At 43.8% G+C, this 26,405-nt stretch overlaps 1 protein-coding gene across 1 annotated transcript in view; it reads right to left on the bottom strand.

Moving 5' to 3' along the window:
* The window catches only part of LOC121289245 (gamma-interferon-inducible protein 16-like), a 37,320-nt gene extending 12,910 nt beyond the window's left edge, over positions 1-24,410 (bottom strand). Inside the window, exons 1-2 of the mRNA XM_041208490.1 lie at positions 24,293-24,410; positions 11,109-11,356 (exon numbers count right to left, since the gene is read on the bottom strand). Coding sequence (XP_041064424.1) covers positions 11,109-11,355 — 247 coding nt within the window. The 5' untranslated portion in view covers position 11,356; positions 24,293-24,410. The remainder of the gene's footprint in view (positions 1-11,108; positions 11,357-24,292) is intronic.
* Positions 24,411-26,405: the final 1,995 nt, after the last annotated feature.

Here is a 26,405-nt window from a genome sequence, read left to right as displayed (position 1 = left end):
TTCTTCAAGGAGGTAGGCATTTCTTGGAGAGCAGTGGCAGTCAATTAAACACAGAGATAAAAACAAAAAAACTGCGGATGCTGGAAATCCAAAACAAAAACAGAATTACCTGGAAAAACTCAGCAGGTCTGGCAGCATTGGCGGAGAAGAAAAGAGTTGACGTTTCGAGTCCTCATGACCCTTCGACAGAACTTGAGTTCGAGTCCAAGAAAGAGCTGAAATATAAGCTGGTTTAAGGTGTGTGTGTGGGGGGCGGAGAGATAGAGAGACAGAGAGATGGGGGGGGGGGTGTGGTTGTAGGGACAAACAAGCAGTGATAGAAGCAGATCATCAAAAGATGTCAACGACACAAACACTAGGAGGGAAATGGAAAGCAATGAAGGTGAACAAGGCAACAGAGAGATAAAACCTGGCTAGGACCATTCTCCTGGTGAATAGAACAACAAGGGAGATAACAAGGCTTCAAACTAATGAAGTGGTATAGGAGGATTCAGGAAAGGGTACATTCAAACACAGTCAGCGAAATGTCAAGGCTGTAGAGCAGAGTAATGATTTGGATAAAAATCAGCAGGAAAGGACAAAGAACTTAACAAAGCTAACAGGGTATTTGAGATAAACCATCTGTTCGGAAAAGCCTGCATTTCTTTGTGTGGTGTCCAAAGTGGGCCTTGAAGTATTCTGAAAGACGGTTAAATGGTTATTTGATTATGACATCATTAGGTTCCAAGAAATGTGACCTGAGGCTGCCACAGTGAAGAATAGCTAGGAAACAAAGGGTAAATTGAAAGCATAATGCAGTGGGGTTGGGTCAGCTTGCATTTTCTGTTTAGCAGTGTAAAAAGGAAACAAATAAGATTTTCTCCAAATGGAACAGTTCTCGTTTTGGCAGTCTTAAAACAGATCTTTGTGTTGAAGCAGGTCTCTGAGAATAGAAGAGACTATGCTACTATGTATCTTATATAGTTGGAAAGATCAGAGAGCTAAAGGCAGAAGGGCAATGGATTTTGGATTGGACAAGGTCCTTTGCAGTTGTTTCAGTGTTGCCAGAGACCACCAGATGGTTCAGAGCATGGTTTCTCTGGGGCTTCTGTGCCATGAGAACTGTTGTGACCCAAGTAGGGAGTTTTTGGATGAGCGCCTTGTCGGACGTAACTGTGACTAAGGACTTTGGATGGAAAATGGCTGCTGGGAATGCGACTAAAGAGTCAAAATGATTGTGCGGAAAGTGAGAGACCCTACATAGTGGGGGCTGAATTGAAAAAACTGTGAGAGGCACATGGTGCCACATTTATGCAGGAAGTAATGAAAATGCTTGTTACTACATGAGGCGTATCTTTGATGTATGGAATATTTAAAGCAAAATTTACCTTTTTATTTGCAATATCCTTTGCTTGTTAATTAAAGTTTGAATTGTGTTGAGTTTAGTTACAGTAAAAGGTAAAATACTGTCCAAGAGTTTTCTTTATGATGGCTTCATAGGGTTCCTTTTGTTTAAAATTTATTGGTCTCTACAGAAATAGTAACACATTAGTGACTAAGGTGACATTAGGGCAAAAAAGAAGTTAAAGTTCAATGTAGTATTTGAAGGGGGGCAAACATGAAACAGCTACCAAGATTATAGATTTAGGTAAGACGGACCTCAGTGGGATGAGACTGAGGCTTTCTACAGTAAACTGGATAAATCTGTTATTGGGTAAAATGACAGAAGATTAGTGAGAACTGTTCAAAAAGAATTTAAGGGACTCAACAAAATTAATATGGAAAAAGTAGCAGAATGGCACTGAAGGTTGACAAGTCCCCAGGACCACATGGTTTCTATCCCAGGGTTTTAAAGGAAGAAGATGAGAACATTGCAGATGCCCTAACTATTAATTTTCAAAGTTTTCTCCATTCACAAACCATTTCTTTAGGCTGAAAAATTATGCATGACACTCTGCTAATTAGGAAAGTTGAGAAGAGAAAACCATGGAATTGTAGACAATTTAGCCTAATATTGGCTGTTGGTGAATTGTTTGAGTTTATCCTTGAGAATAAATTGACTAAACACTGAAAATTTTCATCTGAGCAGAGGGAGGCAGCACTTAGTCATGCCTGGTGAATCTGATTGAATTTGGAAAAGTTAATGGGTAATGGATGTTATGTATATGGACTTCCAGAAGACATTTGATAAAGTCCCCAAAGATAATCGTTAGCTAAAGTTGAAGCTCATGGAATTAAAGGCAATTTTTTGACCTGGTAGGGAAATTGATTGAGCAGCAAGAGACAGAAAATAGGGATAATGGACAGGTACTCTAAATGGCAGAATGTGACAAGTGGCGTCCTGCTAGGATCTGTATTAGGACCTCAACTATTCACCATATTTACTAATAACTTAGATGATGGACAGATGAAAATGGAAAGATGAAAGTGGACAAATCTCCAGGTCCGGATGATTTGTGTCCCAGACTGCTGAGGGAGGCAAGGCAGGGGATTGCAGGGGCTCTGACCCAAATTTTTAATTCTTCTCTGGCACGGGGGAGGACTGGAGAACAGCTAATGTGGTTCCATTATTTAAGAAAGGTTGTAGACTTAAGCCAGGGAACTGCAGGCCACAGAGTCTCACGTCAGAGGTAGGGAAACTATTGGAGAAATTTCTGAAGGAGAGTATCTATCTCCACTTGGAGTGGCAAGGTTTGATCAGGGATAGTCAGTATGGCTTTGTCAGAGGGAGGTCATGCCTAACAAATTTGATTGAATTTTTTGAGGAAGTGACCAGGTGTGTAGATAAGGGTAGTGCAGTTGATGTAGTTTATATGGATTTCAGCAAAGCCTTTGACAAGGTGCCACATGGGACACTTATAAAGAAGGCAAAGGCACATGGGATACAGGATAATTTGATAAGGTGGATTCAAAATTGGCTTAGTTGTAGGAGACAGAGGGTGATGACAGAAGGGTGCTTTAGTGACTGGAAGCCAGTGTCCAGTGGCGTACCACAAAGATCTGTGCTGGGTCCCCTATTATTTGTCATTTATATAAACGACATAGATGACTATGTGGGGGATAGGATTAGTAAGTTTGCGGATGACACAAAGATTGGCCGGGTGGTTAACAGTGAAACTGAGTGTCTTGGGGCTACAGGAAGATATAGATGGGATGGTCAAATGGGCAGATAAGTGGCAGATGGAATTTAACCCTGAAAAGTGTGAGGTGATACACTTTGGAAGGAGTAATTTGACAAGGAAGTATTCAATGAACGGCATGGCACTAAGAAGTTTTGAGGAACAAATGGAACTTGGTGTGTGTGTCCATAGATCTCTGAAGACAGAGGGGCATGTTAGTGGGGTGGTGAAAAAGGCATATGGAACACTTGCCTTTATCAATCGAGGCATAGATTACAAAAGTAGGAAGGTCATGTTGCAGTTGTATAGAACCTTTGTGAGGCCACAGCTGGAGTACTGTGTGCAGTTCTGGTCGCCACATGATAGGAAGGATGTGATTGCATTGGAGGAGGTGCAGAGGAGATTCACCAAGATGTTGCCTGGAATGAAACATTTAAGTTATGAAGAGAGATTGGATAGACTTGGGTTGCTTTTGTTGGTGCAGAGAAGACTGAGGGGCAACCTGATCGAGGTGTACAAGATTATGAAGGGCATGGACAGGGTGGATAGGGAGCAGCTGTTCCCCTTAGTTGAAGGGTCAGTCACAAGGGGACACAAGTTCAAGGTGAGAGGCAGGAGGTTTGGGGGGATGTGAGGAAAAACCTTTTTACCCAGAGGGTGGTGACAGTCTGGAATGCGCTGTCTGGGAGGGTGGTGGAGGCAGGTTGCCTCACATCCTTTAAAAAGTGCCTGGATGAGCACTTGGCACGTCATAACATTCAAGGCTATGGGCCAAGTGCTGGTAAATGGGATTAAGTAGGTAAATCAGGTGTTTCTCATGTGTCAGTGCAGACTCGATGGGCCAAAGGGCCTCTTCTGCACTGTATGATTCTCTGATTCTGTGATGATGGGATAGAAAGCCACACATCAAAATTTGCTGATGGCATTGTGAGCAGTGACACATTGATCGATCAAGTGAAGGAAAAGACCATGGCAAATGTAGATCATCCACTTTGAATTTAAAAAAGATAGAACAGGGTACTTTCTAAATGGTGAATGGCTAGAAACAGTGGAGATCCAAAGAGACTTGGAGGTCCAAGTACGTAAGTCATTAAAATGTCATGAATAGGTGTAGAAAATAATCAAAAAGGCTAATGAATGCTGACCTTTACATCCAGAGGAATAGAACACAAGTGGGGAGCTATACAAAGCTCAGTTTACAGCACACCTGGAGTACTGAAAGCAGCTCTGGGCAGCACACCTTGGCAGGACACAGTGCGTGGGATGGGGGGGTTGGGGGTGGTGGTTTGTTTACCAGGTCGGTACCTGGAGTCAAAGGATTACATTATGAGGAGAGATTGCACAAATTAGTGTTGTATTCCCTGAAATGTAGAAACCTAAGGAATGATTCGACTGAAGTTTTCAAGAGGTTAAGGGGAGCAGAGAAGGTAGATAGAGGGAAATTATTTCATTTGATTGAAGAGTCTAGGATCAGGGGCATAGCCCAAAAATTAGAGCCAGACTTTTCAGGATTGAAACTAGAAAGCACTTCTACACACAAAGGGTGGTACAGATTTGGAACTCCAAGGTATTAAAGGATATGGGGCAAAGGTGGGTACGGAGTTAGTTTCCAAATCAGCCACAGTCTCACTGAATGGTAGAACAGGCTGAAGGTGTTATGTTCCACTATATCTGAATGCATGGAGCATTCACAACAAAATAGCTGGAATAAAAGCACAGATGGAAATTAATGGGTTTGATCCAATAGCTATTACAAAGACATGGGCAGGATTTTGCCCTTGGCGGGGGCGGTCGGCTCCGCACCACGATTTCACGTGGGCAGGTCAATTAAGGCCCGCTCTGCATTGATCGCGAGCAGCAGCGCTGATCACTGCCTGTGTGAAGAGCAGGCTTAGCACACAGTTTGTGCATGCGCGAGAAAGAACGCTTCAATCTCCCTGAGACACGCAACTGCCTCAGGGAGATTAAAGCATTTTTTTAAAAAATTAATAAAGACAATAAAAATTTAATGAAACATGTCCCCTCATGTGACTTTGTCACATGAGCTGGGACATGTTTTTAATTCAAAAATAAAGTTTTTACTTAATATTTATTTGCTTTAGGAAACCTCATCCCACTCGTGAATGAGGTTTCCTCAAAAAATGTAACGGCCGCTTGGTTACTTTGCCTGCCGGACAACCGTTAGGTTGGACGGGCAGCGTAAATTTGAATTTAATTAGATTGTTAATGGCCTTAATAGGCCTTTTAATTATAGGTGGGTGCACAATCGACTCCGGCACACATCCGCTGAACAAAGTATCGCGACACTGCATGATGACGTTGGGACGCACAGCCGACATCATCGTGTGACATTTTACACTCGGGAGTGTTGGGCGTGTGCCAGCACGCCAAGCGTAATATTCTGCCCATGATTCCAGAGTGAACATGGTTGGAAATTAAATATTTAGGATTTTTAGATGATCCAGGCAAAATGGAAAAAAAGTTGGGTGGGGGGAGGGGTGGTGTGAGGAAGGGTAGCCTTGATTATAAAGGATGGGATAAATACAATAGGCAGAAAGAATCTTACCTTAGAAAATCATACAAACATACAAATTAGTAGCAGGAGTAGAGCACTTGGCCCTTTGAGCCTGCTCTGCCATTCAAAGAGATCACGGCTGATCTGAATGTAACCTCAACGCCACATTCCTGCCTACCCACAATAAACTTTCACCCCTTTGCTCATCAAGAATCTACCTAGATCTGCCTTATAAATAGTCAAAGACTCTCCTACCACTGCCTTTTAGGGAAGAGAGTTCCAAAGACACTCAATCCTTTGACAGAAAAAAAATTCTCCTCATCTGTCTTAAATGGGCAGTCCCACATTTTTAAACAGTGACCCCCTAGTTCTAGATTCCCCCACAAAGGGAAACAGCCTCTCCACATCCACCCTGTCAAGGCCCCTCAGGATGTTATCTGTTTCAATCAAGTCAACTCTTACTCTTCTAAACTCCAGCAGATACAAGCCTAACCTGTCCAACCTTTCCTCAGAAAACAACCCACCCAATTCAGGTATTAGTTTAACACAGAATCAATTTCAATGAACAGAAAAAACAATATGGGCCAAAAAGCACTAGTGGGAGTTATTTATGACCCTCTACCAGTAGTTGTAGAGTTTGGTAGTGTAGAAATCAGGAAATTAGAGGTGCATAAACAAGAACAATAAAGTAATAACTTTATTGTGACTTTAAACTTTATGTAGACTGGGTAAACCAGAATTGTTTCAGTAGTGTGGTGTATGAGTTTATGGAATGTGTACAAAATAATTCTCTAGGTCATTATGTCAAGGAACCAACTAGGAAACAGACAGTCCTAGAATTATTATAGTGCAATGATAAAAAGTTAATAATCTTGCAAAGGGGCTTTTAGAGAAGAGTGAACATAAAATAATAACATTTTACATTGAGCTAGAAAGTGATTTAGTTGAGTCCAAAACTACTGCTTTAAATCTGTGTGAAGCAAACTAGGAGGGCATGAGTGGCAAACTGGTTAAGGTAGATGGGAAAACTGCATTAAAAGATATGATGGCAGATAACCAAGTGAGGCCACCAGGGGAAGTGAGCTAGGCAGCCAGGGGAAAACGAGCAAGTGAGGCCACTGGGGGAAGTGAGCTAGGCCGCCGGGGGGAAGTGAGCGAGTGAGGCCGCTGGGGGGGGGGGGGGGGGGTGAAACGAGCAAGTGAGGCCTCCGGGGGAAGTGAGCGAGTGAGGCCACTAGGGAAAGTGAGCTAGGCTGCCAGGGGGAAGTGAGCGAGTGAGGCCACTGGGGTGGGAAACAAGCAATTGAGGCTGCCGGGGCAAGTGAGCTAGGCTGACGGGGGGGAAACGAGCAAGTGAGGCTGCTGGGGGAAGTGAGCGAATGAGGCTGCCAGGGGAAGTGAACGAGTGAGGCCACTGGGGGCGGAAGCAAGCGAGTGAGGCCGCTGGGAGGGTGGGGAAGCGAGGGAGGCCGCTGTGGGGGGGAGTGAGAGAGCGAGGCCGCTGGGGTGGGGGAAGTGAGCGAGTGAGGCCGCTGGGGGGGCGGGAAGTGAGTGAGTGAGGCCACTGGGGTGGGGGGGAGTGAGCGAGTGAGGCTGGGGGGGGGGAAGTGAGCGAGTGAGGCTGCTGCGGGGGGGAAGCGAGCGAGTGAGCAAGGCCACTGCGGGGGAGTGAGCGAGCAAGGCTGTCAGTGGAAGAGAGCATGCAAGGCTCCTGGGGGTGAGGAGTGAGCAGAGCTACTGGCGAGGGAGTTGAGAGAGTGAGTGAGGTTGCCAAGGGGAGTAGGCAAGGGTGCTGGTGGGGGTGGGGGTGTGGCTGCCAGGGGAGCGAGCGGGTGAGGCTGCTGGCAGTGGCTGAGAGGTTGCTGCAGGGAGGAGGCTGCTGAGGCGGTTGAAATGAAAATAATGAGCTTGATTAAAGTTAATTGGAGTAGGGTAAAGATGATCGAAATCAATTTTGATTTACAATATGGTTGTAATCTTGTAAAAAAAAACTGTCTGTTCAGTGAGGTAACTTGTGTTTCCAGATATTGATTGAGGTACAACCAAACATTGGCCTATTAATAAATCTGCAACAATATAATTAGAGACTATACATGCAATTGTCAACTTGGCTACAACATCAAACTTCAGCAAGGGCATAAAGGAATAGTGGATCAGGAGGGAGAGAGAAAACAGTGAACTATGGGTCAGTTAGCCTGTCAACATTATTAAGGAAAATGCTGGAATCTGTTATGAGGGGTGTAATTCCTGCGCATTTTGAAAATCATACAGGGCCGTAACTTCCTCGGAGTGGCAATCAGCGTCGGATTGCCACTCTGTGTTCACTGACCTATGCCAAATTTCTTCCATGTGTCTTGCCCAACCTTCTAACTCAGGCTGGGTAAGATCCAGGCAGCGCAGCTGTTACCAAACCCCAGTGTCAAAGTCCAGCACCGAATTGAAGGAGGACGCACCCCCTTTTTTATGGCTTTAAAGCAGGTAAGTTTAAATGTCTCATTGAAATCGGGATTGGTGGGATGGGGGTATTCAGAGATCGGTTGTGGATGGAGGGGCGGGTATCAGACATCAGGGGTGATGTGGGCGGTGTTGGACATTGGGAGGGGGTGCCAGACATTAGGATGGGATGCAGCGGGCCGGGCAGTCGTGGGGGTTGGGGAGGTCAGACATCAGGAGGGCTTGATGGCTAAGGAAGGTGCATTCATAATGTGGCTAAGCAGGTTGATTGTTGGCCTGTAATTCTTTCCAATATGCTTATGGCATGGCAGGACAGTTGCCTGCTCAGCCAGAATTGTGTGGTAGCTACAGCACAGCCTCTCCATGTTAAAAGACTCCATGTGCTCCAGTTGTAAACAGATTGGTTTAATCTCAGACTGTTACCGGAGAGAGGGATAGTGTCAGTAGCTAGGGAATGGAGTTTGTAGGGGGGACCGAAGAACAAATGGCTTCATTCATCCGAAGACAGTGTTAGTTTTCACATGTACACTGAAGACCCCCAGCTCTACTTCACCACCCCCTCTCTCGGCTCCTCCACTGTTGCTAAATTATCAGACTGCTTATCCCACATCCCATACTGGACGAGTGGAAATTTCCTCCAATTAAATATTCGGAGGACGAAGTCGGTTTTTTTTCAGCCCCCATTACAAATTCTGTTCCCTAGTTACTGACTCTATCCCTATCCTTGGTAACAGTCTGGGGTTAAAACAGTCTGTTCACAATCTTGGTGTAAGTTTTGACCTTGAGCTGGGCTTTTGGCATCATATTTGTGCCTTCACTAAGACCGCCTATTTAAAACTCGGTTACATTGTCTGACTTCGCCTCAGTCTCAGCTCATCTGCTTATGAAACTCTCATTCACGTTTTCGTTACCTCTAGATGTGATTATTCCAGTGTACTCCAGATTGGTCTCCCAACTTTTTACCTCCCATAAGCTTGAAGTCATCCAAAACCCTGCTGGCCATGTCTTAACCCGCAGCAACCTGTTCCCCTACCACCTCTGTGCTCGCTGACCTACATTGGTTCCTAGCCAAGTAACATCTTATCTTAAAACTCCCAAATTCCTCATGACCTTTCCCCTCCCTATCTCTGTCATCTCCTCCAGCCTCACAATCCTCTGAGATAGCTGTGCTCTACTAATTCTGGGCTGTTGAACATCACTGATTTTAATTGCTTCAACATTTGGCGTGCCTTCAGTTGCTTAAGCCCTAAGCTCTGGAATTCCCTCCCTAAACCTCTCCACCTCACTACCTCACTTTCCTCCTTTAAGACACTCCCTAAAACCTACTTTTGTATGCAGTTATGGTCTCCTTATCTAAAGAAGGATATAAATGTGTTGGAGGCAATTCAGAGGAGGTTTACAAGATTGATACCTGGAATGAGCTGGTTGTCTTATGAGGAAAGGTTGGACAGACTGGGCTTGTTTCCACTGGAGTTTTGAAGAGTGAGGGGTGATTTGATTTAAGGATATAAGAACCTGAATGGTCTCGACAAGGTGGACATGGAAAGGATGTTTCCTCTTGCGGGTGAGTCCAGAACCAGGGGGCACTGTTTTAAAATTAGGGGTCACCCTTTTAGGGCATGGATGAGAAACTTTTTCTCTCAGAGGGTTGTGCAACTTTGGAACTCTGCCCCCGAAGGTGTTGGAGGCGGAGTCATCCAATATTTTTAAGGCAGCGGTAGATAGAATCTTGTTAAGCAAGGGAATTAAAGGTTATTGGGGATAGATGGGAATGTGGAATTCGAAACACAAACAGATCAGCCATGATCTTACAGAATGCCAGAGCTGGCTCAAGTGGCTGAATGGCCCACTTCTGCTCCTAACTGTATGTTCATATGTACTTCTTTGACCAAGTTTTCAGTATTCAATCTAATATATCCGTATGTGGCTCAGTATCATACTTCATTTATAATGCTCCTGTGAAGGGCCTTGTGTTTTATTAGGTCAAAGACAATATATAAATACAAGCTATGTTGTTGATCTAATTGAAACCTATAAAATTCTTAAGGGGCTTAACAGGGTAGATGCTGGAGGATATTTCTCCTGGATGGGGAGCAAGGATAAAGGGTCAGCTATTTAGGGTTGAGATAAGGAGAAATTTCTTCACTCAAAGGGTTGTTAACTTTTAGATTCTCTACCTCAGAGAGCTGTAGCTGTTCAGTCATTGTATATATTCAAAACAGATGTTTATAGATTTTTGAGTCCTAAGGAAATTAAGAGATATGGGGTTAATGCAGGAAGGTGGCCTAGAGGTAGATCAGCTATGAGCTTATTGAATAACAGAGCTGGTGTGAAGTATCAAATGGCTCACTCCAGCTTCTGTTGCATGGAAGTGCCCTCTGTAAAACTCTACATGCCAAATTCCCAATGGAAAATAGCAGGGTTCCCATGTAAAGAGCTCTGTTCTGGGGGTGCCCATTTCCTTCAGATGGTGTGCAACGACATTTCTGGATGACAGAGCAGTAGAAGGAACTGGAGTGCATGCAGGAGCAGCCTATGCAGCAATCCTCTCTGTGCAGAATCAAATGGCATGGAGGGGATTATTGAAAGATGGCTCAAGTTGAAGTGCCAGCTCTCAAGGGAGGGTTCTGGGCCTTGCACCAATGAAAAATTCTATTCAAAGAAGGGTCAGTTCAGTTGGGAGTGGTCCATCCACTTTAGCCTCCTCAATGCCCCAAAGAACGAGAACCAAGAACCATTTTTGGTGTCCCAGTGATTTCGATTGTGAGCAGAATGTGCTGTGCCAGTTCCTGCAGTGACACAAAGCCCATTTTTTCACCTTTCACTACATCCCAGACTCCCGTTACCTTGCACAGGCCATGACACTGATGTTCTCTAGCTTAGAGACCAGTGATTGGTCATTGCCAGCAATTCCAAGAACTGATTAGGGAATCCCTATATTTTTCCAGTACATAGAAGAAGGGAAAGCTGAGATACAGGTATTGAAGGAGCCTGATCCACAGCCTCACATGCCTCAGGACCCAACAAACAATAGTACTCACCAATTTCGATTGGAAGGAGATCGTTGCGAGGTATTTTTGACAAAGCCTTTTCCAGGACCTCGACTGCCATTGGGTAAGGATAGTGACTAATTAATGTTCTAACAAGGTACACTTTCGACTTGTTGTTTAGCTGTCCCCTGGGAATTTTCATTTCCTTAAACTTTTCTTCCAGTAAGAATAGAAGTTTTTCATATTCCTCCATTGTCAGTTCTTCGACTGTGTCCAACAGTTTTAATCTAATATCCATTCTGAAACACAATGCTCCACTTTCAGGAGACAGTGTAAACAGGCTACAAAGCAGACAATTTAAGCAATACAAGTATTACACATTTATAATTTGATGAACATATAGGTATAAATGTATTAGTAAGTTACTGTACAATTATTATTTATTTTTACTTCTATTTCCTCAATGATTACTGGTTTGGGTCTGCAGAATTTGCTATATGGTGCCGTGATGCAGTGACCATTTTCAACAGAGTGCTAACCCATGGTTGTAACAGCGATAAGCTACAACTAACCTGGTACTTACTTGCAGTAAAGGGGAAAATTCTTTTCCAAATAACTTCATTTATTCATGAAATGAAGCCAAGATTCACAAAGTTCTGCAGGTAGCACTAACTATACAGGTCTTCATGCTGAACTTTGAATCTTGACAAGTAAAGTTCAAAGTATATTTGAATCTGCAGCTGCATGTAAGAATTTCCTTACACATCTCAATATGCTCCATCATGTGCTCAGATTTACCTTTGAAATGAAGCAGTCTAACAAGCTCCCTTTCCTCAATATGCTAGATGAGAAATCCACTAATGGGTTCTCTACTACTGCCTACCACAAGCCTACCTGCATTGGTTAATATGCGCATTGGGATTCCTAGACCTCCACACACTATAAGATTGGCCTTATCGGTAATCTGGTAAATAGGGTCCGAACCATTTGCTCACCATGCAAGCTTAACATTGAAATACAACACATCAAAGCTATCCTGTGAGATAATGCCTACCCAAGGCAGCATTTGACAGAGTGTGGCATCCAGGAGCCCTATAAAAACTGAAGTCAATGGGAATCGGGGGAAAATTCTCCACTGGTTGGAGTCATACCTAGAAAAAACGAAGATGTTTGTGTTTCTTGGAGGTCAATCATCTCAGTCCCAGGACATCACTGCAGGAGTCTCTCACGGTAGTGTCCTAGGCCCAACCATTCTCAGTTGCTTCATCAATGACCCTCCTCATATCATAAGGTCAGAAGTTGGGATATTTGTTGATGATTGCACATTGTTTGCAACTCCTCAGGTACTGAAGCTGTCTGAATCCATGTGCAGCAAGACCTCAACAACACTCAGGCTTGGGCTGATAAGTAAAATTCGTGTCACACAAGTGCCGGGCAATGACCATTTCCAACAAGAGAGAATCTAACCAACTTCACTTGACATTAAATGACATCATCATCGCTGAATCCCCCACTATCAACATCCTGAGTGGTTACCATTGACCGGAAACTGAGCTGGACCAGCAATATAAATACTCTGGCCACAAGAGCAGATCAGACTCTGGGAATTCTGTGGCAAGCAACTCACCTCCTGACTCCAAAAAGCCTGTCCACCATCTACAATGCACAAGTCAGGGGCGTGATGGAATACTCTCCACTTGCCCAGGTGACTACTGCTCCAACCACACTCAAGAGGTTTTACACCATCCAGATCATACCAAATAGCACTTCCCTTTGGCTATTCACAACAGAAAGAGTACAGGCCATATTCAACCAGACAATGCTTGCAAAACTCAGAACAGAATGTCTAAGATCAGATGTGATTGTGTGATTTGACAGCACTTGCTGAACAATCCTGAGTGTGCTAAGAATTACACTAACAACCAATTTAAGATTACCAATCGGATTCACCATGTAGCTCATTTACACTTGCTGGAAGCTACTTATATTCATACATAGGGACCTGTTCTCAGCAGGCAAAAAGAACATGTCCAGGCATTGTGTGCTTTTTGAATTAAACAAAAGCACAGGTGACAATAGTTTCTCTAGTGCATTCTCCATGACAATTTTCAGCTATATTCAAGCAATGAAAGGAGTACAAAACTAATAAGGTGCTTAATTGTATGATGGGATCCACACTTGAGTATTGCTGAAAGAAAAAGCCATGATGTAGAAGAAGTGCCGTGTAGATGATCCACCTCGGTCTCCTCCAGAGGTCCCCAGCATCACAGATGCCAGTCTTCAGTCAATTTGATTTACTCCATGTGATATCAAGAAATGGCTGAAGGCACTGGATAATGCAAAGGCTATGGGCGCTGACAATATTCCAGTAATGGTACTGAATACTTGTGCTCCAGAACTTGTTGCACTCCTAGCCAAGCTGTTCCAGTACAGTTACAACATAGGCATCTAGCCGGCAAGGTGGAAAATTGCCCAGGTATGTCCTGCACACAAAAAGCAGGACAAATACAACCTGGCTAATTACTGCCCCATCAGTCTACTCTCGATCATCAGTATATTGATGGAAGGGGTCATCAATAGTGCTATCAAGCAGCACTTAGCAATAACCTGCTTACTGACGCTCAGTTTGGGTTCCGCCAGGGTCACTCGGCTTCTGACTTCATTACAGCCATGGTTCAAACATGGGCAAAAGAGCTGAACTCCAGAGGTGAGGTGAGACCAACTGCCCTTGACATCAAGGTAGCATTTGACTGAGTGTGGCATAAAGGGGCCTTAGCAAAATGGAGTCAATGGGAATCAGGGGGAAAAGTCTCCACTGGCTGGAGTCATACCTAGCACAAATGCTGTGGTTGTGGAGGTCAATCATCTCAGCTCCAGAACATCACCGCAGGGGTTCCTCAGGGTAGTGTCCTCAACCCAACCATCTTCAGCTGCTTCATCAATGACCTTCCTTCCATCATGAAGTCAGAAGTGGGGATGTTCATTGATGATTGCACAATATTCAGCACCATTCGCGACTCCTCAGATACTTAAGCAGTTCATGTCCAAATGCAGTAAGGCCTGGACAATATCCAGGCTTGGGCTGACAAGTGGAAAGTAACATTCGTGCCTTACAAGTGCCAGGCAATGAGCATCTCCAACAAGATAGAATCCAACCATCATCCCTTGACATTCAATGCCATTGCCATCGCTGAATCCCCCACTATCAACATGCTGGGGGTTACCAGTGACCAGAAGCTGAACTGGACTAGCCATATAAATACTGTGGCTACAAGAGCAAGTCAGAGGTTAGGAATCCTGTGACAAGTAACCCACATCCTGACTCCCCAAAGCTGTTCACCATCTACAAGGCACAAGTCAGGAGTGTGATGGAATACTCTCCACTTGCCTGGATGAATGCAACTCCAACAACACTCAAGAAGCTTGATACCACCCAGGACACTCAAGAAGCTTGATACCACCCAGGACAAAGCAATCCACTTCATTGGCACCCCTTCCACAAACATTCACTCCCTTCACCACCGACTCACAGTAGCAGCAATGTGTACCATCCACAAGATGTATTGTAGAAACTCACCAAAGTTCCTTAGACAGCACCTTCCAAACCCATGATCACTAGCACATAGAAGGACAAGGGCAGCAAACAGATGGGAACACCAACACCTGGAAGTTCCCCTCCAAGCCACTCACCATCCTGACTTGGAAATATATTGCCGTTCCTTCACTGTCGCTGGGTCAAAATCCTAGAACTCCCTCCCTAACAGCACTGTGGGTGTACCTACACCACAGGGACTGCAGCGGTTCAAGAAGGCAGCTCATCACCACCTTCTCAAGGGCAACTAGGGATAGGCAATAAATGCTGGCCTAGCCAGCATCTCGTAAATGAATTAAAAAATCTATCCGCCCTATGCTAGTGGGCTCAGGGCTGTTCAATCAGAGCTTCCGAGCTGGGTCATCTCCTCTCCACAGTCGCCACTGCTGCTCGGAGGATGGCAGCTCACAACATCAAACGTGGCCTCTGCGACCCACAGTTTGGGAATCCCTGTTCTAGATGGTAGAGGTTGTGGATTTGGAAGCAGTCATCAGGGAAGCATTGGTGATGTAGCAGTGCAACAGTGCAACAGTGCATTTTGGTAGATGCTTTACATGGGCAGCCACGGTGCACTGATGGAGGGAGCGAAGACTTAAGGGAGGTGGTGGGTGAGTTGCCAATCACGCAGACTACTATTCCTGGATGGTGTCAAGTTTCTTGGGTGCTGTTGGACTGCACTCACCCAGGCAAGTAAGGCCTATTCCACCACACTCTTGGCTTGTGCCTTTTAGATGGTGGAAAGGCTTTGACGAGTCAGAAAGTCAGTTTCTGCTGCAGAATACACAGATACTGACATTCCTATTGCCACAGTACTTATTTGGCTGGTCCAGTTAAGCTTCTGGTCAACGGTGACCCCCAGGATATTAATGATGGAGGATTCAATCACAGGAGTGGTGTTGAATATCAAGCGGAGGTATTTAGATGCTCTCACTGTTCCATATGTTAGTTGCTATCCTATCTTAGGTAACTCTGGTCTGACTCAAGTAGCTTACTTCAAACTAGTTTATTAACACTACATACAAGATAGGCTCTAGAGTAGGTATATCTCTCTTGAGTACAGACTATTCCCTCTGCTCTACTGGGTCTCGAGTACATGACTGCCGATGTCACTGTCAGATCATAAGACACATCACTAAATCGCTACCATAACTGTAACCCATTATACTGCACCTCCTCCCAAGTATACTGTCAACGTATTTAATGACAATGTTCAACTATTTCTTAAGCTACTTACATCACTTTTCAAACTTTTGTAGTCTCCTTTACAGTTACAGGTTCTATCCAAACTTACTCCAATTCCTCCCCCTTGTCCCCAAGTCACTGTTATGAGGGATTCAATCTCCCACAGTGTGCTTGGACATGCTCGAAAGACGTTTTGGATACATGTGGGCATTCATCTTTTCCGGGGTAGGCTGTTATCAGCAATAAAATGTGCAGCAGCATTCCAGGGCTGCTGGTAATTGGGATGTGATATTCAGGACAGCTGAACTGCAAGGACAGTGGACCCTTTTCATAGAAAGGCTGATACAAGAGAGAATGCTAAAAGATGTCAACACTTGCTGTCTCTTGAACCGGAAGAGGGTAGATTAGAATTCACTCAAGAATGTTCTACTCCCTTGAAAAACGCTGGGGAAAGACCTGGATGACAAAAGATCTTCAACTCCACTGAAGAATTGCACAGCTTTTTCATTCATTGTTGCATTAAGGACGATAAAGGTATTGCAAATCTGAGTCAAATGTTTCAGAAACTACTTTTGCTTTCTGTAGGCAGTAGTAACATTGTCGCACTTTCCTCAGTGTGATACTGCTCCACTCTGGGCAATGGGGAGACCATATCAGGATAAGAAAATAAGACAGCAATGGAATGAATCTGCAGAACAACATCTCGACAAAATTCTAGTACAGGATTCCTACGCTGTAGAAGCTCTGAAGATTTCACCTCAGTTTCAGTGCTGAAGAACAGTTTTAGTGGGATGAAAATTTCCTGATGAGATTGAAATGTGGGCATCAACTTATTTTCACCCAAGCTAATAGGCTCTACCAACACTCTAGCTGTGTGATCCTCTATGGAATCAAGCATTTTGTTCTCCATGGACAACTCTTCAGGGTCAACTAGCTTACACCTCTTTGGTGGGGTCAGTGGGGCAAACATAAAAAAAAAACCCCCACTAGAGCTATACCTTGAGTGCCCTATCATCCATTCTTAATCAGCACATTCGTTTAGATAATATCACCAACTTTAACTTTAACACCTATGTGTTCTATTGTACTATTGTCGTTGACATCTTTTGATGATCTGCTTCTATCACTGCTTGTTTGTCCCTACAACCACACACCCCCCCCCACCTCTCTCTCTCTCTATCTCTCCACCCCCCACACACACACCTTAAACCAGCTTATATTTCAGCTCTTTCTTGGTCTCGAACTCAAGTTCTGTCGAAGGGTCATGAGGACTCGAAACGTCAACTCTTTTCTTTTCCGCCGATGCTGCCAGACCTGCTGAGTTTTTCCAGGTAATTCTGTTTTTGTTTTGGATTTCCAGCATCCGCAGTTTTTTTGTTTTTATCAAACATATGAATGCTGCTCTTCCAAGCAAATACAGCTGACTCCTCAGTGAAAAAAAGCAGAGATTTCATACACTTCAGCAGTATATTTGAACAGAGTACCAATCCCTAGGGCCTTAGCTTCCAACAGATCATTCGGTACTACAATGGCCTTTTTCTCATAACCTTCTCAGAAAAGAGTCAATCCAGGTCCAAAAGGTTTTCTTGGATGACCCCTTGGATGGCCAGGCTTCTAAAGAACTGAGAGACCCACAATCTCAATATCAGCCCAGGATTGAGTGGATGGTGTCTATGTGATGGAGAGTGAAGCATTGCTCAATAAGTAAACCTCACCAGGTTTAGGGTGAAAATCTACCAGTTCACCACATGAATTGCATAACTCCTCCATGAAAGTCAACCAGTTGTCTTGTTGTAGGTCCTCACCTGCTTTTTCCAGTATGCCCAGTTGTATAGACATTTCCACTCATTAAAGATATGCGTTGATTGTGGACAACATAGAGAGTCTCAACAATCTGCCGCCCCTTGTAGCAAAGGGTGGTGATTAGCTGACCTTCAACTGGAAGATTCATGCCACCTGAATCTTGCAACTTAATGTCTGAGGGATAGAGGGATATTGTTTGGAGCCAGTCCAGATGAGCAGCTAATATTGTAATGCCAGCTCTATGGAATCAAGCATTTTGTTCTCCATGGACAACTCTTCAGAGTCAACCAGCATACACCTCTTTGGTGGGGTCAGTGGGGCAAACATATGAATGCTGCTCTTCCAAGCAAACACAGCTGACTCCTCAGAGAAAAAAACAGAGATTTCATACACTTCAGCAGTATATTTGAACAGAGTACCAATCCCTAGGGCCTTAGCTTCCAACAGATTATTTGGTACTACAATGGCTTTTTTCTCATAACCTTCCTCAGGAAAGAGTCAATCCAGGTCAATTTGAAAGTCAGTTTTAAAGCTTTTAACTTCCACTGTGACTGACCAATAGTCTTGATCATGACCCTTTGCTTCTCCTAGGAATTCTGTAATTCTGTGTCTGTCATTATTTCCAATTTCTTAAATAGTTTGCATTTCATGAATGTTCTCCTGTCTTCTTCCTCTATTGAAATGGTTAGACTTACAGAATTGCTTGAAGTGTCCTGGAAACACTCTGTGGGGCAATTCTGGCATCTGTCCTGCTTCTTTGCACTGTAACGTAAGCATCTCAAGATGTCTACTGTAGGGTTTACCACCCTTTCACTGTTTAGGCAGGCTTTTGAGTGGGTGGTGTTGCCGCTCTTAGGCCTACCCAGCAAATGGAATCATCTAGAACCTCGCTGTCACAACGGATTATAGCCCAATTTGACTCTGAGTTCAGCCTGCCTCACGTACTGAACCACTTGATCAAAGGGGAGGTCATGTTTCATCCATAAAAAAATCAGAGCTTTTCAGCGCAGATTCTGACAACAACGCAGTCATGAGTAAATTCATCTTTCAATGCACCATGGCTGCAAGGACTAGCTAGGAAACTTTGGGATCTCTAATCAAATTGCACTTGCTCAATCAAGAGGTTTTGTTTCGGACTAAAGAACATATTGAACGCTTCTCGAACTCTGCATAGGTCTCTTCTACCCCCGTCTCAAGAGGACATCATTGCCAACAGGTCCTATGGCGTAAAAGAATGAACTAACCTGATGGTTCTGCTCTTTGGCATGCAAGCCCAGTACCCCTCAATACCTTAGGAAGTATTTCTTCATAACTCCCAGTGTTGGCCTCTCTGCGAGTCTTCGAGACCTTCGAGCGGGCAGGGTAGGGGCAGTGACTACTCACCTGGTACAGACTTTGCTACCGCATTCAAGTGTGCATCCCTCAAAGGTAATTTTTCAGATTCTTGCTTCTAACAGGTTTTCTTCTATTTCCGCACCATGGATGTTTTGTCGATGGCACTAGCCCATTGTTAGATTGGTGTCACCACCGCTGCTGCCATGTTTTGTATCTTAGTTATGTAACCTATCTTATCTTGAGTAACTCTGGTCTGTCTCAGGTAGGTTACTTCAAACTAGATAGGCTACAGTGTAGGTACATCTCTCTTGAGTACAGACTATTCCCTCTGCTCTACCGAGTCTCTAGCACATGACTGCTGATGTCACTGTTTCATAGTGATACACATCACTAACTCATTGCCATAACTATAATGTTAACCCATCATGGAGACGGCCATTTTTCACTTATCAGATCAAGCCTGAATGTTATACAGGCCTTGACGCATGCAGGCACGGACTGCTTCATTATCTGCAAATCAGATTTTGTATTGATGTCAAGGGCAGTCACTGTCACCCCAGCTTTGCAATTCAGCTCTTTTCATAGAATTACCGAATGATTACAGCACTGAAGGGAGCCATCCAGACTGACATATCTATGCCAGCTCTCCAGGCTAGTCCCATTCCCTTGTCACTTCCCTGTAGCCCTGCAAATATTTTCTCCTCTGGTGCTTATTAAATTCTCTTTTGAAAGCCATGATTGAATCTACCTCCACTCACCTGGACAGGGAGTCCTGCAGGAGTGGACACAGGAGGGAGTGGAGGCAGCTGGGAAATTGAAACCCAGGCCTGGGGCCCCATCTGGAGTGGCAGCCAGCAGCAATTAAATTGAACTCAGGCTCAGGGCTATTCACTTACCTGGACAGAGAGAGAGAGAGAGTCGGCAATGGGAGCGGACATGGGCATGCTCAAATTTGAAAAAGTGATTGATAACCATCAGTGTGACTCCACAGGAAAGCCATGAGTTGATTGGTAGGTGAGTATTACAACTTTGTTTCCCTTTCTCCAGAGTTAGGTGTTTGATCTAAATTACCTTCTAGTAGCTTATACCCAAGACAAATAGCTTGAAGGTCATCAGATTGATTGAAGAATATAATTAGACATCTAAGCAGCCCAGCTGTAGCTGAGAGAAGCAGGTCGTTCTTCCATAAACAAAACACTTTTTTTCACAACATCTCCTTAAATAGTAATCTATTGAGTGTCTAATGACACCAATGTTTTCGTCCATGAGTGAAGGCTGGTCAGGACATGTTTAGCATTATACGCAGCCCAAAATTTATGGCTGGTTCCAATTTTCAATGCCAAGTTCTATTGGAAGATCACTCGTTCTATTTCTTAGAGCGGAGTCATTCCAGAGTTGCACAAAGTGAAAAAGGGTGTTTTACCAGCTGGCCGCAATGGCAGGTTTTTGTGCTGTATCATCCCATTCCTGGCGCGTCCCGCCTCATTAATAATGTATTCCCAGGATACACGCCGGATTACAGGCAGTGGTGGGGGGCTCTAATTCACCCGCCCCACAATCACCTTAGGCCTTCAGTAATCCAGGCGCCATCTTTAAAAAGCGCTTCTACACAGAACTAGCTCTCTCTAGAGCATCGGAAGCTTTTGGAAAGTCATGGCTGACAAAGGAAGGAAACATGCTGCTCCCAAATTTTGCCACACCTCCCTCAGGGGCCTACTGGAAACACGTTGTTGTTTGAACATACCAACATCTCAGTAATCAGTCCGAAGCTAGACTAGCGAACATACAATGTTACGGTAATGGTGATGAACCCCAAAACACTGAAATTTCAACTTTTCAAGAAGACAAAGATCGGGATTTTCCGGCCCCGTCATGGGCAGGACAAGCCGCAGGGGAGGCGGTGCCCCAGCCAGAAGTCCACTGACTTGTGGCAGGACTGGAAGATAACCATGGCGGGCGGGTGCGGAAAATCCCAGAGTAAATGTCAGACCTGTAAAAGTAGTGCTAAAACTGCAGAACTATAAAAGACATGGTTGAAGAACTCCAGACATGCTCCATAGATTAAATGGAGGCAGGAAAAGTCAGAAAATCAACTTTCAAAGTCATTCAGAGCTGCACCACAGGTCTGTGAAGAAATGCCCGATCCAGCAATCATAGGCTTCGAGTCAGGTAACCAAGCAAAGATTGTAGAACTGGTGAGCAACCCTTAAAAAGGGTAAAAATTAATTTTAAATGGCACACTGGGCAGGCAGCTGGGGAAAACCAGATCCCTAGCAAGGGCAGGTTACGGGAAACGCTGCAGTCTGGCTCCGAGATCCCGGACGACACAAACCTACTGTTAAACCAGCTCTGCTGGATTTTAAGGGAAACCAAGACATTGATCAAGAGGGTTCCTCACAGCTTCCATTCCGACCCAAAGAATTACTTACAGGGCTGAAAGTCCAGGACTATCCGAGAGATCAAAAATGAGGGAATGCTCCAGAAGTAAGGAAGGACAGAAGAAACAAAGGAAAAAGGGTATACTCATGAAGCAAGGATAGGGAGCATGTAAAACACCGAGAGAGGGATAAACCTTCAAAATCAAATAAAAAAAAAAAGGCAATGTGATGGAGAGAAATATAACAGTGAACTGAGGAAGAAACAGGTCAAGTCCAGATCCAGAAGTTGGACCGGGGAAAGGAGTAATAGCCCAGAAAGATGACAATCAACAGAGATTTTATTTAGTACATACTTCAGAAGGTACAATAAGTAGAAACCAGAGGAATCTTATTTCTATTTTCAAAGGTGACAATCAGTCATACATTTGGAAGAAATTGTTCATTTCCAACTCAATGCCTAAGAACCAGATACTGCAACGCCCAATGAAGATCATCCAAGTCAAGAAAAAGGAGTTCAGAGAGAGACTAGTGATCTTCTAAGTCTGACAAGAACACAGTCAGGGAGAGTTGTGAAGGCCCCTGACATACTGAACCTGTGATGTCAGATTTGGGGTAGTTGGGGTATTATGTAAATATGAATGTAAAAATATGGATGAAGACTGGGAGGGGAAATGTATTATTAGGGTATTAGAGTTTGCAAGGGTTAATGTGTGGGACTGTTAAAATAGCTTCTCCCATATGATGATGTAAGAGAACACTTGTAAGAGCACACAGAGGAGGGAGGGAATGCTCATGGCTTCAGCAGCGTAACAGCTAGACATGGAAAGCTGTACATAGTTCAGTTGTGTAAAATAAACCAGTTGTCATTTGAACATACCAACGTCTCAGTAATTATTCTGAAGCTAAACTGACCAACATACAACAACTTCATGTGAAGTGGAAACAGGGCCAGGGAGAGAAATCATGGTGCTTCTCCTGTTTCTGGGCCCTGTATTGCCTCCCTACCCTTTAACTCTCCCCCTTAGTCATGCATGATGTTTTTTTCCCCTTTCAAGATTCACCAATCAATTCACCAAACAATCACAGAAAGCTCCTTGTAAAATGATAACTCCCATTGTTGGCATCTGCTTACAAATATCGTCCAATATATATGCAGCATGGGTCATTAATATTAAGAGAAGCAACAATATAATAGTGTTAGTTTGGGTGTGCCCTATAGGTGATCCCACCATAACTAACAAACAAACCAGAGAGCACAAATTTTAGTTTAACAGTATCACACAATATTGTTAATGTGACAGGAAAATATCCCATTAGTTATTTATAATACTGCGGGCAATAACATTGATTTTGGTGGCTGCCTCATTAACATGTTCTGCACATTGCACCATATGTGCACGGTGACAGTAAATTCAAATTTGGGGGAAATATTCAATACTTGCAACCCAGATTGCAAGAAAACCTTTTGTTTTATATATTTCGACTACCTATTCTGTATAGAAAAGACAGTCTCCATGCTACAACTCCTATTGTTTCATTGTTGGAGAATTGTAAAATGGAAAGAGGGAAGGAAGGAGAGATAGGAGTAGGAGAGGGGATGGCCTCATTCACTGGCTGCTGCCTAAGCTTCCTCCTCCTTCCCCAGACACATTGACACAGCACTCACTCAACTCATTCAAGATAATTCAATATCACTAGAAGTGAAGTTCCAGCTCTCTGGGAGTGGCTCATACTGTGGAGTTGGATGGCTGCTGGGTCCAGCCTGCCACGAGCCTGAGCTGCCCTCAGCCTGCTCTGGCCTCATTACAGGCAGGGACTTCCTGCTTTTCTTTCATTTTTTGCTTTATCTCCTTGGCCTCCCAGGAAGTGTCATCACAAATCATTCAGTGCAGCTGAATGACTCCTGCATGATGGCCTTAACCTTTTAGGCCCATGAATTTGATGTTGCTGAAAACCCTAATGACTTATAACAGATGCACAGATAATTTCTTACACTTACAGAAATGCTGTTCTGTGGATTTCCCCTGTGATGGCCCCTCAAAAATATTAGTTTTGTTTTAAATGTATTTTTAAGTTCAAAAGTGTGATTATTCATCGGATTCCCTTGACGCCACAGTCAGGTTTTCATTGAAATCTTAAACAAACTAGTTTTGATTCCAGCTGCTTTAATCACTTTCCTCCTAAGGATACCTGCAAAATCTGAGAGCCCAAGAAATCTTTGCTGCTTGGCCTGCACATATTTCCATATTAACCAACTTTAGTTTGCCAGGGTCATTGTGATTATACATGGAGGTTTTATTTCCAACCCTCCCTCTGGTTCTCTCCCCTCTCACCCCCACCCCATCGTCCTCTCCCCTCTCCTTACCAAATCAAAATGCACATCCTCCTTTTCTGATCATCTTTGTTTCCTTTTTGGGTTAAATTCATAAATCCCAGAGTAATTGGCTTAAAAAAAACCTATATTCATTGAAGGTTATTATAAGAGATTTGGAGACCAATGCAGAAGTGGGAGAAGCAGGATCTGTCATTGGAGGTGCAGCTCTGTCTTTTCTGCATGCACTGTTGCTCGCATCACTGCTCTGCTGTCAGTCTGAACTTTGGGCAGCTGTGGTTGGCTGGTTTTAAAAAAAAACTTGGAACCGCAAAGTTGCTCAAAAGGCAGAAGCAGCAGAGCAGCAAGTTAGTTAAACTGGCCTGAAAAACCAGTTTCAAAAAATATAATCAGAACTGTCAAGCAGACAGTTCCAATTTTTAAAGCTGGTCTCTTCCGGTCTGCAGCTCTGCCTCTGGCTGCTCAGACTGAATGGACTCCGTTCACAAAATGGAGCCCGAGCCTGAGCCCGAGCCCTCTAGTCCTCGGGTTGCCTACTAGCTGTACCCCACCTCTTCTGGGCCCTGAGCTGGGAGAGCATAAATTGAACCCAGGCCCCGGGCCATTCACTTACCTGGAGATGGAGGGAGAGAGCCAGCAGTGGGAGCAGCAGAGAAAGGATAAATTGAACCCAGGATTAGGGTAACTCGCTGGAAAGAGCGAGTGGCAGTTGCAGCAGACTTGGACACGCACAAATTTGAAAAAGTGAAAGGTAACCAAGATGACATCACAGGATGTGCATGAGTATTGCAGTTTTGTTTCTCTTTCTTCAGAGTTAGGGGTTTGGTCTAAATTACCTTCCAGTGATGAAAGCTAAAATGAATAGGCTTGAAGGTTATCAAGTAGATTGAAGAATATAATTAGACAATTGAGCAGCCCAACTGTAGCTGAAGAACACAGGTTATTCGTTGGTAAACAAACACTTTTTTCACAACATCTCCTCAAATACCATTTATTGGTGTCTAATGACACCAGTGGTTAGTACATGAGGTGAAACAGGTCAGGCCATGTCAAACACTATATGCAGCCCAAATCTATGATCAATTTCAGTTTTCGATGCCAAGTTTTGTCGGAAGACCACTTCTAATTATTAGTTTTAATAATATCTACAATTTCTAGTAAAGTCCCGTTTTAAAGATATATTACATATTTTAAACCGATTCGTAACTGCTTAGATGGTAAAGCAGTCTGTGTCTCCACGCAGCAAAACCTGAACAATATTCAGGCTTGCACTGATAAGTGGCAAGCACCACACAATTGCCTAGCCATGACCAACTCCAACAACAATGAATCCAAACACCCCCCTTGACATTCAATGGTATTACCATTGCTGATTCCGCCATCATCATTAGCCTAAGGGTCACCATTGAGCAGAAACATAACCGGACCAGCCACATAAAGATTGTGGATAGCTATTGTGGCTATAAGAGCAGGTCAGAGCTCGGGTGTTCCATTGGTATTCGCCTCCTGACTCCCCATAACTTTTCCACCATCTACAAGGCACAAGTTTATTTGATCCATTCCTGAAATGTGGGTGTCATTAGCAAGGTCAGCATTTATTGCCAAACTCTAATTGCCTTGAGAAGATGGTGCTGAGCTGTCTTCCTGAACTGTTGCGGTTCATGTGGTGTAGGTACAGCCACAGTGCTGGTTAGGAGGAAGTTCCAGGATTTTGACCCAGCAACAGTGAAAACAGTGATATAATTCCAAGACAGGATAGGATGGTGTGTGATAAAAACAAAAAAACTGCGGATCCTGGAAATCCAAAACAAAAACAGAATTACCTGGAAAAACTCAGCAGGTCTGGCAGCATCGGCGGAGAAGAAAAGAGTTGATGTTTCGAGTCCTCATGACCCTTCGACAGAACTTCAAGTTCAACTTGAAGTTCTGTCGAAGGGTCATGAGGACTCGAAACGCCAACTCTTTTCTTCTCCGCCGATGCTGCCAGACCTGCTGAGTTTTTCCAGGATGGTGTGTGATTTGGAGGGGAACTTGCAGATCTTGATATTCTCATCCATTTGCTGCCCTGGTCTTTCTAGGTCAATGCTTCCCAAACTATTTTCCAATGTGACACTATTTTAACACCTGAAAATTAACATGAAGCCAGCAAAAGGAAAATAGCAATAAAGCAGCATAGTGACAGCAATAAAGTAGCATATAAATAGCAATAAAGCAACATAGTAACAGCAATAAAATAACACAGTAACAGCGATAAAGCAACATAGAAACAGCAATAACGCAACATATTAACAGCAATAAAGCAACATAGTAACAGCAATAAAGCATAGAAACAGCAATAAAGCGGCATAGAAACAGCAATAAAGCAGCATAGAAACAGCGATAAAGCAGCATAGAAACAGCGATAAAGCAATGTAGAAACAGCGATAAAGCAACGTAAAAACAGCGATAAAGCAACGTAGAAACAGCGATAAAGCAACATAGAAACAGCGATAAAGCAACATAGAAACAGCGAAAAAGCAACATAGAAACAGCGATAATGCAACATAGAAACAGCGATAAAGCAACATAGAAACAGCGAAAAAGCAACATATAAACAGCGATAATGCAACATAGAAACAGCAATAAAGCAACATAGAAGCAGCAATAAAGCGGCATAGAAGCAGCAATAAAGCGGCATAGAAACAGCAATAAAACAACAATAAAACAGCACAGTAACAGCAATAAGG

This window comes from Carcharodon carcharias, chromosome 16, assembly GCF_017639515.1.
Source record: "Carcharodon carcharias isolate sCarCar2 chromosome 16, sCarCar2.pri, whole genome shotgun sequence".
In the NCBI taxonomy this organism is placed as follows: Eukaryota; Metazoa; Chordata; class Chondrichthyes; order Lamniformes; family Lamnidae; genus Carcharodon; species Carcharodon carcharias.
This window is presented reverse-complemented; position numbering and strand designations above follow the sequence as displayed.